Source organism: Somniosus microcephalus, chromosome 14, assembly GCF_052327205.1.
Source record: "Somniosus microcephalus isolate GS21.2 chromosome 14, FLI_Smic_1.0, whole genome shotgun sequence".
Lineage (NCBI taxonomy): Eukaryota > Metazoa > Chordata > Chondrichthyes > Squaliformes > Somniosidae > Somniosus > Somniosus microcephalus.
Genome location: NC_141000.1, coordinates 29,699,396 through 29,712,605, shown reverse-complemented (window position 1 = coordinate 29,712,605; position 13,210 = coordinate 29,699,396). Strand labels below are relative to the sequence as shown.

At 63.4% G+C, this 13,210-nt stretch overlaps 1 protein-coding gene across 2 annotated transcripts in view; it reads left to right on the top strand.

Annotated features, from left to right (window-relative positions):
* Nucleotides 1-2,364: 2,364 nt before the first annotated feature.
* The window catches only part of fndc3a (fibronectin type III domain containing 3A), a 347,342-nt gene continuing 336,496 nt past the window's right edge, over nucleotides 2,365-13,210 (top strand). The window contains exon 1 of one of the 2 annotated variants that reach the window (XM_086006446.1): nucleotides 2,365-2,624. In XM_086006446.1, the coding sequence (XP_085862572.1) occupies nucleotides 2,543-2,624 (82 nt within the window). In that variant the 5' untranslated portion in view covers nucleotides 2,365-2,542. The remainder of the gene's footprint in view (nucleotides 2,625-13,210) is intronic. The other variant, XM_086006447.1, reaches the window with a different exon arrangement.

The following is a 13,210-nucleotide window of genomic DNA, read 5'->3' as shown; positions in this document are numbered from 1 at the left end:
GCTTTTAAAGAGCAAACGGAACTTTTCTGCATGGATGTATGACCGTTGGCATACTTTTATCTACTCTGATCGTGTGTTCTCCTGGAATGCAGCCTAGACCCTTAAATAGGTCGTTGTACTCTTTCATGAGTTCTTCATAGACTGTCTCTCCTTCGCTTTCCACAACGAGGACTCTCTTTACCAGGTTCAGTCTCTCACAGGCTTTTAAACCTAGTATGGCTTGCACATCCTTTGGCACCACGATTAATGCTAGCGTGTGCTCTCTGTCCTTGTGTGTCACTTTGACAATGCATCTTCCTTTCACTGGTATATCAGTACCTGAGTATCCTGTCACTTTCACTTTTATTCCATGTATCTTTGGTCTGGGTCTAATTTTCTTAAAATCAGTCTCTGATATCACATTAACTTGTGCTCCAGTATCCAATTTAAATGGAATATGTATGTCATTCACTTTTAGTGTCAACATCCAGTCTCTTTTTTCTTCTTTGTTTTCAGACACAACATCTACATAGAACTCCTCTATCTCGCCTTCATCTACTGCATGGACCTTGCTTTGTTGAGCTTGGTTCTTGCAGCAACGGGCATAATGGTTGTTTTTGTTGCAACTATTGCATTTTTTACCATATGCTGAACACTTTTTTGGTGGATGCTGTGTACCGCATCGACCACATGACTTTCGATTGCCCCTTTCATTTTTGTTTGCTGGCCATGCCTCTTTTTTCACATTGGCGCTCTTTTTGTTAAACGGTTTGTATCCGTTCTTTCTCACTGCATCCACGTTGCAGCTATTGTCACTGAACAGCTCCTTTGCCTGCGACTTCACAGTCTCTGTAGCCTTACACAGTGCTATGGCTTTTCCCAGGTCTAGATCTTGCTCTCTTAGCAGTCTTTCCCTTAGACCATTATCTGGAATACCACACACCAGTCTGTCTTTTATCAGCGAGTCTGTCAGTCCCCCAAATTCACATGTTTTGCTTCGGTTTCTCAGTTCAGTCACATACTGATCAATAGTCTCACCCGTTTTCTGTACACATGTGAAAAATCTGTGCCTCTCAAACGTCACGTTACGTTTAGGTATGCAGTAGGCCTCAAACTGTTCCATTATTTTATCTAGCTTCATTTTGTCTCCATCAGCAGCGAATGTGAAGTTATTATACACCTCCAGCGCTTCATCACCCACGACATGTAAGAACACTGACGCTTTCATTTTATCACTTTTCTCGTCAGCTCCTATTGCCGCTAAATACAATTCCAAACGTTGTTTGAACCTTCTCCAATTTTCAGCCACATTACCTGTCAACTGAAGCTTCGCCGGTGGGTGTAAACCTTCCATTTTTTCACTTCGTTAGCTATTCTCCAATGGTAAGTAACGATGTTCTCTTTTGGCTTGCTAATATGTGGAGAGCTGATTTAACTTCAGATTTTTCCTCTTCATCTCTTTCAATCACTTCTGACACCATGTATCGATTTGTATGTGGGTTCAATGACGACACATTCATGAAAGAGAATGACTTTTTATCTAAAGTTTGTTCAACTGTTTTTAACAGCATTACAGGAGACACCATGCTAGTGAGCCATCTAAAAGCAAAACTAAAACTAAACTGCTTGTCCCTGTCACATGCCCTCTGCTGGTCAGGCACAAGCAATCAATCAGACAAATATGCTGGTAAGGCATCATAATCAAACAGGCAAATACCATCACTATTTGCTGATATCATTACACCCGGATGTTTCTCTTCCACTTTGTGCGGTCTTGGGCCAGGGATTCCCAGGTGTCAGTGGGGATGTTGCACTTTTCCAAGGAGGCTTTGAGGGTGTCCTTGAAGCGTTTCCTCTGCCCACCTGGGGCTCTCTTGCCATGTTGGAGCTCCGAGTAGAGTGCTTGTTTTGGGAGTCTCGTATCGGGCATGAGGACGATGTGACCCGTCCATCGGAGCTGATCGAGCGTAGTCAACGCTTCGATGCGGGGGATGTTGGCCTGAGTGAGAACACTGACTTTGGTGCGCCTATCCTGCCAATGGAGGAGCCAGCGTTGATGGTACCTCTCCAGTGCTTTGAGGTGCCTGCTGTACATGGTCCATGTATCTAAGGCATACAGCAGGGCAGGTATCACTGCTGCTCTGTAGACCATGAGCTTAGTGCCAGGTTTGAGGTCCTGGTCTTCAAATCACCTCTGTGCTCGCTGACCTACATTGGCTTCTGGTCTGGCAACGCTGCAATTTTAAAATTCTCATCCTTATTTTTCAATTCCCTCCTTGGCCTCACCCCTCCCTATCTCTGTAAACTCCTGCAGCCCTACAAGATCTCCGCGCTCCTCCACCATTGGTGGCCGTGCTTTCAGTTGCCTAGGCCCTAAACTCAAAGACATTGACAGCTTCCCCCAGCAGTTCTTTCCAGTTCCAGGCTCCTTGATCCAGGTTTCACAGGCGATCCGCGAGCACGCGCATGCGCGTTGTGGCCGTCGGAAGATGGTTGCCGTGTTGACGGTTGGGGCCGCCCGGAGAGCGCGAGCGCTGCCAGCGGCGGAATCACCGCCGAGGAGATGAGGCAGCGGCACCCAAGGCCAGCCCGCTCCAGCCTCCCAGAGTCAGCCAGCGCAAGTCGGACGGGTCCTGTTCCTGCGGGTAAGTGAAGATGGAGCCGAGTGAATGAGAGAGAGGAACTGGGAACTGGGAGAGAGAGAGAGCGAGGGCGAGGGGTGACACTGGGGGAGAGAGAGGGGAGACACTGGGGGGGAGAGAGAGGGGAGACACTGGGGGGGAGAGAGAGGGGAGAGACACTGGGGTGGGGGGGAAGAGAGAGGGGAGACACACTGGGGGGGAGAGAGAGGGGAGACACACTGGGGGGGAGAGAGGGGAGACACACTGGGGGGGAGAGAGAGGGGAGACACACGGGGGGGAGAGAGAGGGGAGACACGCTGGGGGGGGAGAGAGAGGGGAGACACGCTGGGGGGGGAGAGAGAGGGGAGACACGCTGGGGGGGGAGAGAGAGGGGAGACACGCTGGGGGGGGGAGAGAGGGGAGACACGCTGGGGGGGGGAGAGAGGGGAGACACACTGGGGGGGGGGGGAGAGAGAGGGGAGACACACGGGGGGGGGGGGAGAGAGAGGGGAGACACACTGGGGGGAGAGAGAGGGGAGACACGGGGGGAGAGAGAGGGGAGACACGGGGGGAGAGAGAGGGGAGACACACTGGGGGGGAGAGAGAGGGGAGACACGGGGGGAGAGAGAGGGGAGACACACTGGGGGGGAGAGAGAGGGGAGACACACTGGGGGGGTGAGAGAGGGGAGACACACGGGGGGGGAGAGAGAGAGGGGAGACACACTGGGGGGGGAGAGAGAGAGGGGGAGACACACTGGGGGGGAGAGAGAGAGGGGAGACACACTGGGGGGGAGAGAGAGAGGGGAGACACACGGGGGGGAGAGAGAGGGGAGACACACTGGGGGGGAGAGAGAGAGGGGAGACACACGGGGGGGAGAGAGAGGGGAGACACACACGGGGGGGGGAGAGAGAGGGGAGACACACGGGGGGGGAGAGAGAGAGGGGAGACACACTGGGGGGGGGGAGAGAGAGAGAGGGGAGACACACTGGGGGGGGAGAGAGAGAGGGGAGACACTGGGGGGGGAGAGAGAGAGGGGAGACACACTGGGGGGGGAGAGAGGGGAGACACGGGGGGGAGAGAGAGGGGAGACACACGGGGGGAGAGAGAGGGGAGACACACTGGGGGAGAGAGAGGGGAGACACACTGGGGGAGAGGGGAGACACGGGGGGAGGAGAGAGAGTGGAGACACACGGGGGGGAGAGAGAGGGGAGACACACTGGGGGGGAGAGAGAGGGGAGACACACGGGGGGAGAGAGAGGGGAGACACATAGAGAGGGGCGACACACTGGGGGGGAGAGAGAGAGGGGAGACACACTGGGGGGGAGAGAGAGAGGGGAGACACACTGGGGGGGGAGAGAGAGAGGGGAGACACACTGGGGGGGAGAGAGAGGGGAGACACTGGGGGGGAGAGAGAGAGGGGAGACACTGGGGGGGAGAGAGAGGGGAGACACACTGGGGGGGAGAGAGAGGGGAGACACACTGGGGGGGAGAGAGAGGGGAGACACACTGGGGGAGAGAGAGGGGAGACACACTGGGGGAGAGAGAGAGGGGAGACACACTGGGGGGGGAGAGCGAGGGGAGACACACGGGGGGCGAGAGAGGGGAGACACATAGAGAGGGGCGACACGGGGGGGAGAGAGAGGGGCGACACACGGGGGGCGAGAGAGGGGAGACACACTTGGGAGAGAGAGGGGAGACACGGGGGGAGAGAGAGGGGAGACACACGGGGGGGGAGAGAGAGGGGAGACACACTGGGGGGGAGAGAGAGGGGAGACACACGGGGGGAGAGAGAGGGGAGACACACTGGGGGAGAGAGAGGGGAGATACACTGTGGGGGAGAGAGAGGGGAGACACGGGGGGAGAGAGAGGGGAGACACACTGGGGGAGAGGGGGAGACACGGGGGGGGGGGGAGACACGGGGGGGGGAGAGAGAGGGGAGACACGGGGGGGGGAGAGAGAGGGGAGACACGGGGGGGAGAGAGAGGGGAGACACGGGGGGGGGGAGAGAGAGGGGAGACACACGGGGGGGGGGGGAGAGAGAGGGGAGACACACGGGGGGGGGGAGAGAGAGAGGAGACACACGGGGGGGAGAGAGAGGGGAGACACACTGGGGGCGAGAGAGAGGGGAGACGGGGGGAGAGAGAGGGGAGACACGGGGGGAGAGAGGGGAGACACTGGGGGGAGAGAGAGGGGAGACACTGGGGGGGAGAGAGAGAGGGGAGACACTGGGGGAGAGGGGAGACACGGGGGGAGAGAGAGAGGGGAGACACTGGGGGAGAGGGGAGACACACTGGGGGAGAGAGAGGGGAGACACGGGGGGAGAGAGAGGGGAGACACACGGGGGGAGAGAGAGGGGAGACACGCTGGGGGGGAGAGAGAGGGGAGACACGCTGCGGGGGAGAGAGAGGGGAGACACTCTGGGGGGGAGAGAGAGGGGAGACACACTGGGGGAGAGAGAGGGGAGACACACTGGGGGAGAGAGGGGAGACACGGGGGGGGGGGAGAGAGAGGGGAGAAACACTGGGGGGGAGAGGGGAGACACACTTGGGGGGGAGAGGGGAGACACACTTGGGAGAGAGAGGGGAGACACACTGGGGGAGAGAGAGGGGAGACACACGGGGAGAGAGAGGGGAGACACACTGGGGGAGAGAGAGGGGAGACACACTGGGGGAGAGAGAGGGGAGACACACTGGGGGAGAGAGAGGGGAGACACACTGGGGGAGAGAGGGGAGACACGGGGGGGGGGGAGAGAGAGGGGAGACACGGGGGGGGTAGAGAGAGGGGAGACACGGGGGGGAGAGAGAGGGGAGACACGGGGGGGAGAGAGAGGGGAGACACACGGGGGGGGGGGAGAGAGAGGGGAGACACACGGGGGGGGGGGGGGAGAGAGAGGGGAGACACACGGGGGGGGAGAGAGAGGGGAGACACACGGGGGGAGAGAGAGAGAGGGGAGACACTGGGGGGGAGAGAGAGGGGAGACACGGGGGGAGAGAGGGGAGACACACTGGGGGGGAGAGAGAGAGGGGAGACACACTGGGGGGGAGAGAGAGGGGAGACACACTGGGGGAGAGAGAGGGGAGACACACTGGGGGGGAGAGAGAGGGGAGACACACGGGGGGAGAGAGAGGGGAGACACACGGGGGGAGAGAGAGGGGAGACACACGGGGGGAGAGAGAGGGGAGACACACGGGGGGGGGAGAGAGAGGAGACACACTGGGGGGGGGGAGAGAGAGGGGAGACACACTTGGGGGGGGGGAGAGAGAGGGGAGACACACGTGGGGGGGAGAGAGGGGAGACACACGGGGGGGGAGAGAGAGGGGAGACACGGGGGGAGAGAGAGGGGAGACACACTGGGGGGGGAGAGAGAGGGGAGACACGGGGGAGAGAGAGGGGAGACACACTGGGGGGGGGAGAGAGAGGGGAGACACACTGGGGGGAGAGAGAGGGGAGACACACTGGGGGGGGAGAGAGAGAGGGGAGACACACTGGGGGGGAGAGAGAGAGGGGAGACACACTGGGGGGGAGAGAGAGGGGAGACACGGGGGGAGAGAGGGGAGACACACTGGGGGAGAGAGAGAGGGGAGACACACTGGGGGGGAGAGAGGGGAGACACACTGGGGGAGAGAGAGGGGAGACACACTGGGGGGGAGAGAGAGGGGAGACACACGGGGGGAGAGAGAGGGGAGACACACGGGGGGAGAGAGAGGGGAGACACACTGGGGGGGGGAGAGAGAGGGGAGACACACTGGGGGGGGAGAGAGAGGGGAGACACACTGGGGGGGGGAGAGAGAGGGGAGACACACGTGGGGGAGAGAGAGGGGAGACACACGTGGGGGGGAGAGAGGGGAGACACACGTGGGGGGGAGAGAGGGGAGACACACGGGGGGGGAGAGAGAGGGGAGACACGGGGGGAGAGAGAGGGGAGACACACTGGGGGGGGAGAGAGAGGGGAGACACGGGGAGAGAGAGGGGAGACACACGGGGGGGGAGAGAGAGGGGAGACACACTGGGGGGGAGAGAGAGGGGAGACACACTGGGGGGGGGAGAGAGAGAGGGGAGACACACTGGGGGGGGAGAGAGAGAGGGGAGACACACTGGGGGGGAGAGAGAGGGGAGACACGGGGGAGAGAGGGGAGACACACTGGGGGGGAGAGAGAGGGGAGACACTGGGGGAGAGAGAGGGGAGACACACTGGGGGGGAGAGAGAGGGGAGACACACTGGGGGAGAGAGAGGGGAGACACACTGGGGGAGAGAGAGGGGAGACACACGGGGGGAGAGAGAGGGGAGACACACGGGGGGAGAGAGAGGGGAGACACACTGGGGGGGGGGGGAGAGAGAGAGGGGAGACACACTGGGGGGGGAGAGAGAGGGGAGACACACTGGGGGGGGAGAGAGAGGGGAGACACACGTGGGGGGGAGAGAGGGGAGACACACGGGGGGGGAGAGAGAGGGGAGACACGGGGGGAGAGAGAGGGGAGACACACTGGGGGGGGAGAGAGAGGGGAGACACGGGGAGAGAGAGGGGAGACACACTGGGGGGGGAGAGAGAGGGGAGACACACTGGGGGGGAGAGAGAGGGGAGACACACTGGGGGGGAGAGAGAGAGGGGAGACACACTGGGGGGGAGAGAGAGAGGGGAGACACACTGGGGGGGGGAGAGAGAGAGGGGAGACACTGGGGGGGGGGAGAGAGAGGGGAGACACTGGGGGGGAGAGAGAGAGGGGAGACACTGGGGGGGAGAGAGAGGGGAGACACTGGGGGGGAGAGAGAGGGGAGACACTGGGGGGGAGAGAGAGGGGAGACACACTGGGGGGGAGAGAGAGGGGAGACACACTGGGGGAGAGAGAGGGGAGACACACTGGGGGAGAGAGAGAGGGGAGACACACGGGGGGAGAGAGAGGGGAGACACACTGGGGGGGGAGAGAGAGGGGAGACACACGTGGGGGGGAGAGAGGGGAGACACACGGGGGGGGGGAGAGAGAGGGGAGACACGGGGGGAGAGAGAGGGGAGACACACTGGGGGGGGAGAGAGAGGGGAGACACGGGAGAGAGAGGGGAGACACACTGGGGGGGGAGAGAGAGGGGAGACACACTGGGGGGGAGAGAGAGGGGAGACACACTGGGGGGAGAGAGAGAGGGGAGACACACTGGGGGGGAGAGAGAGAGGGGAGACACACTGGGGGGGAGAGAGAGGGGAGACACGGGGGGAGAGAGGGGAGACACACTGGGGGGGAGAGAGAGGGGAGACACTGGGGAGGGAGAGAGAGGGGAGACACACTGGGGGAGAGAGAGGGGAGACACACTGGGGGGGAGAGAGAGGGGAGACACACGGGGGGAGAGAGAGGGGAGACACACTGGGGGGGGGAGAGAGAGGGGAGACACACTGGGGGGGGAGAGAGAGGGGAGACACACTGGGGGGGGAGAGAGAGGGGAGACACACGTGGGGGGGAGAGAGGGGAGACACACGGGGGGGGAGAGAGAGGGGAGACACGGGGGGAGAGAGAGGGGAGACACACTGGGGGGGAGAGAGAGGGGAGACACGGGGAGAGAGAGGGGAGACACACTGGGGGGGGAGAGAGAGGGGAGACACACTGGGGGGGAGAGAGAGGGGAGACACACTGGGGGGGGAGAGAGAGAGGGGAGACACACTGGGGGGGAGAGAGAGAGGGGAGACACACTGGGGGGGAGAGAGAGAGGGGAGACACACTGGGGGGGGAGAGAGAGAGGGGAGACACTGGGGGGGAGAGAGAGAGGGGAGACACTGGGGGGGAGAGAGAGGGGAGACACGGGGGGAGAGAGAGGGGAGACACACTGGGGGGGAGAGAGAGGGGAGACACACTGGGGGAGAGAGAGGGGAGACACACTGGGGGAGAGAGAGAGGGGAGACACACGGGGGGAGAGAGAGGGGAGACACACGGGGGGAGAGAGAGGGGAGACACATAGAGAGGGGCGACACACTTGGGGGGGGGAGAGAGAGGGGAGACACACTGGGGGGGAGAGAGAGAGGGGAGACACACTGGGGGGGGAGAGAGAGAGGGGAGACACACTGGGGGGGGAGAGAGAGGGGAGAGAGAGAGGGGAGACACTGGGGGAGAGAGAGGGGAGACACACGGGGGAGAGAGAGGGGAGACACACTGGGAGAGAGAGAGGGGAGACACACTGGGGGAGAGAGAGAGGGGAGACACACTGGGGGGGGGGAGAGAGAGGGGAGACACACGGGGGGAGAGAGAGGGGAGACACATAGAGAGGGGCGACACGGGGGGGAGAGAGAGGGGCGACACACGGGGGGCGAGAGAGGGGAGACACACTTGGGAGAGAGAGGGGAGACACGGGGGGAGAGAGAGGGGAGACACACGGGGGGAGAGAGAGGGGAGACACACTGGGGGGGAGAGAGAGGGGAGACACACTGGGGGAGAGAGGGGAGACACGGGGGGGGAGAGAGAGGGGAGAAACACTGGGGGGGGAGAGGGGAGACACACTTGGGAGAGAGAGGGGAGACACACTGGGGGAGAGAGAAGGGAGACAGACTGTGGGGAGAGAGAGGGGAGACACACTGGGGGGGAGAGAGGGGAGACACACTGGGGGAGAGAGGGGAGACACGGGGGGGGGGGAGAGAGGGGAGACACGGGGGGGGGAGAGAGAGGGGAGACACGGGGGGGGGGAGAGAGAGGGGAGACACGGGGGGGAGAGAGAGGGGAGACACGGGGGGGAGAGAGAGGGGAGACACGGGGGGGGAGAGAGAGGGGAGACACACGGGGGGGGGAGAGAGAGAGGAGACACACGGGGGGAGAGAGAGGGGAGACACACTGGGGGCGAGAGAGAGGGGAGACACTGGGGGAGAGAGAGAGGGGAGACACACACTGGGGGAGAGAGAGGGGAGACACTGGGGGAGAGAGAGGGAGACACTGGGGGAGAGAGAGGGGAGACACTGGGGGAGAGAGAGGGGAGACACACGGGGGGAGAGAGAGGGGAGACACACGGGGGAGAGAGGGGAGACACGGGGGAGAGAGAGGGGAGACACACGGGGGGGGAGAGAGAGGGGAGACACACGGGGGGGGAGAGAGAGAGGAGACACACGGGGGGAGAGAGGGGAGACACTGGGGGCGAGAGAGAGGGGAGACACTGGGGGGGAGAGAGGGGGGAGACACTGGGGGGGAGAGAGAGGGGAGACACTGGGGGGGAGAGAGAGGGGAGACACTGGGGGGGAGAGAGGGGAGACACACTGGGGGGGAGAGAGGAGACACACTGGGGGGGAGAGAGAGAGGGGAGACACACTGGGGGAGAGAGGGGAGACACACTGGGGGAGAGGGGAGACACACTGGGGGAGAGAGAGGGGAGACACACGGGGGAGAGAGAGGGGAGACACACGGGGGGAGAGAGAGGGGAGACACGCTGGGGGGGAGAGAGAGGGGAGACACGCTGGGGGGGAGAGAGAGGGGAGACACGCTGCGGGGGAGAGAGAGGGGAGACACACTGGGGGGGAGAGAGGGGAGACACACTGGGGGGGAGAGAGAGGGGAGACACACTGGGGGAGAGAGGGGAGACACGGGGGGGGGGGGAGAGAGGGGAGAAACACTGGGGGGGAGAGGGGAGACACACTTGGGAGAGAGAGGGGAGACACACTGGGGGAGAGAGAGGGGAGACACACTGTGGGGGAGAGAGAGGGGAGACACTGGGGGGGAGAGAGAGGGGAGACACACTGGGGGGGAGAGAGGGGAGACACGGGGGGGGGGAGAGAGAGGGGAGACACGGGGGGGAGAGAGAGGGGAGACACGGGGGGGAGAGAGAGGGGAGACACGGGGGGGGAGAGAGAGGGGAGACACACGGGGGGGGGGGAGAGAGAGGGGAGACACACGGAGGGGGGAGAGAGAGAGGAGACACACGGGGGGAGAGAGAGGGGAGACACACTGGGGGCGAGAGAGAGGGGAGACACTGGGGGGAGAGAGAGGGGAGACACTGGGGGGGAGAGAGGGGAGACACACTGGGGGGGAGAGAGAGGGGAGACACTGGGGGAGAGAGAGAGGGGAGACACACTGGGGGAGAGAGAGGGGAGACACACTGGGGGAGAGAGAGGGGAGACACACTGGGGGAGAGAGAGGGGAGACACACTGGGGGAGAGAGAGGGGAGACACACGGGGGGAGAGAGAGGGGAGACACGGGGGAGAGAGAGGGGAGACACACGGGGGGCAGGAGAGAGAGGGGAGACACACGGGGGGGGAGAGAGAGGAGACACACGGGGGGAGAGAGGGGAGACACTGGGGGAGAGAGAGGGGAGACACTGGGGGGGAGAGAGAGGGGAGACACTGGGGGGGAGAGAGAGGGGAGACACTGGGGGGGAGAGAGGGGAGACACACTGGGGGGGAGAGAGAGGGGAGACACTGGGGGAGAGAGAGAGGGGAGACACTGGGGGAGAGAGAGGGGAGACACACGGGGGGAGAGAGAGGGGAGACACGGGGGGAGAGAGAGGGGAGACATGCTGGGGGGGAGAGAGAGGGGAGACACACTGGGGGGGAGAGAGAGGGGAGACACAAGTGGGGGGGAGAGAGAGGGGAGACACTGGGGGGGAGAGAGAGGGGAGACACACGGGGGGAGAGAGAGGGAGACACACGGGGGAGAGAGAGGGGAGACACACTGGGGGGGGGGAGAGAGAGGGGAGACACACTGGGGGGGGAGAGAGAGGGGAGACACACGTGGGGGGGAGAGAGAGGGGAGACACACGGGGGGGGGAGAGAGAGGGGAGACACGGGGAGAGAGAGGGGAGACACACTGCGGGGTGGGAGAGAGAGGGGAGACACACTGGGGGGGAGAGAGAGGGGAGACACACTGGGGGGGAGAGAGAGGGGAGACACACTGGGGGGGAGAGAGAGGGGAGACACACTGGGGGGGAGAGAGAGGGGAGACACACTGGGGGGGAGAGAGAGGGGAGACACACTGGGGGGGGCAGAGAGAGGGGAGACACTGGGGGGGAGAGAGAGGGGAGACACGGGGGGAGAGAGAGGGGAGACGGGGGGGGGAGAGAGAGGAGACGGGGGGGGGAGAGAGAGGAGACGGGGGGGGGGAGAGAGAGGAGACGGGGGGGGGGGAGAGAGAGGAGACGGGGGGGGGGGAGAGAGAGGGGAGACACGTGGGGAGAGAGAGGGGAGACACACGGGGGGAGAGAGAGGGGAGACACACGGGGGGAGAGAGAGGGGAGACACTGGGGGGGGAGAGAGGGGAGACACACTGGGGGGAGAGAGAGGGGAGACACTGGGGGGGAGAGAGAGGGGAGACACACTGGGGGGGAGAGAGAGGGGAGACACTGGGGGGGAGAGAGAGGGGAGACACACTGGGGGGGGGAGAGAGAGGGGAGACACGTGGCGGGGGGAGAGAGAGGGGAGACACTGGGGGGAGAGAGAGGGGAGACACTGGGGGGGAGAGAGAGGGGAGACGGGGGGAGAGAGAGGGGAGACACACGGTGGGAGAGAGGGGAGACACACTGGGGGGGAGAGAGAGGGGAGACACACTGGGGGGGGGGGAGAGAGGGGAGACACACTGGGGGGGAGAGAGAGGGGAGACACATTGGGGAGAGAGGGGAGACGGGGGGGGGGAGAGAGAGGAGACGGGGGGGGGGGAGAGAGAGGAGACGGGGGGGGAGAGAGAGGGGAGACACGTGGGGAGAGAGAGGGGAGACACACGGGGGGAGAGAGGGGAGACACACGGGGGGAGAGAGAGGGGAGACACACTGGGGGGGGAGAGAGGGGAGACACACTGGGGGGGGGAGAGAGAGGGGAGACACTCGGGGGGAGAGAGAGGGGAGACACTGGGGGGGAGAGAGAGGGGAGACACACTGGGGGGAGAGAGGGGAGACACTGGGGGGGAGAGAGAGGGGAGACACACTGGGGGGGGGAGAGAGAGGGGAGACACGTGGCGGGGAGAGAGGGGAGACACACGGGGTGGGGGGGAGAGAGAGGGGAGACACGGAGAGAGAGAGGGGAGACACGGGGAGAGAGAGGGGAGACACGGGGAGAGAGCGGGGAGACACGGGGGGAGAGAGAGGGGAGACACACTGGGGGGGGGAGAGAGAGGGGAGACACTGGGGGGGAGAGAGAGGGGAGACACACGGGGAGAGAGAGGGGAGACACACGGGGAGAGAGAGGGGAGACACACGGGGAGAGAGAGGGGAGACACACGGGGAGAGAGAGGGGAGACACACGGGGAGAGAGAGGGGAGACACACGGGGAGAGAGAGGGGAGACACACGGGGAGAGAGAGGGGAGACACACGGGGAGAGAGAGGGGAGACACACGGGGAGAGAGAGGGGAGACACACTGGGGGGAGAGAGAGGGGAGACACACTGGGGGGAGAGAGAGGGGAGACACACTGGGAGAGAGAGGGGAGACACTGGGGGGAGAGAGAGGGAGACACTGGGAGAGAGAGGGGAGACACTGGGAGAGAGAGGGGAGACACTGGGAGAGAGAGGGGAGACACTGGGAGAGAGAGGGGAGACACGGGGGGAGAGAGAGGGGAGACACACTGGGTGGGAGAGAGAGGGCAGACACACTGGGGGGGAGAGAGGAGAGACACAGTGGGGGGGAGAGAGAGGGGAGACACACTGGGGGGGAGAGAGAGG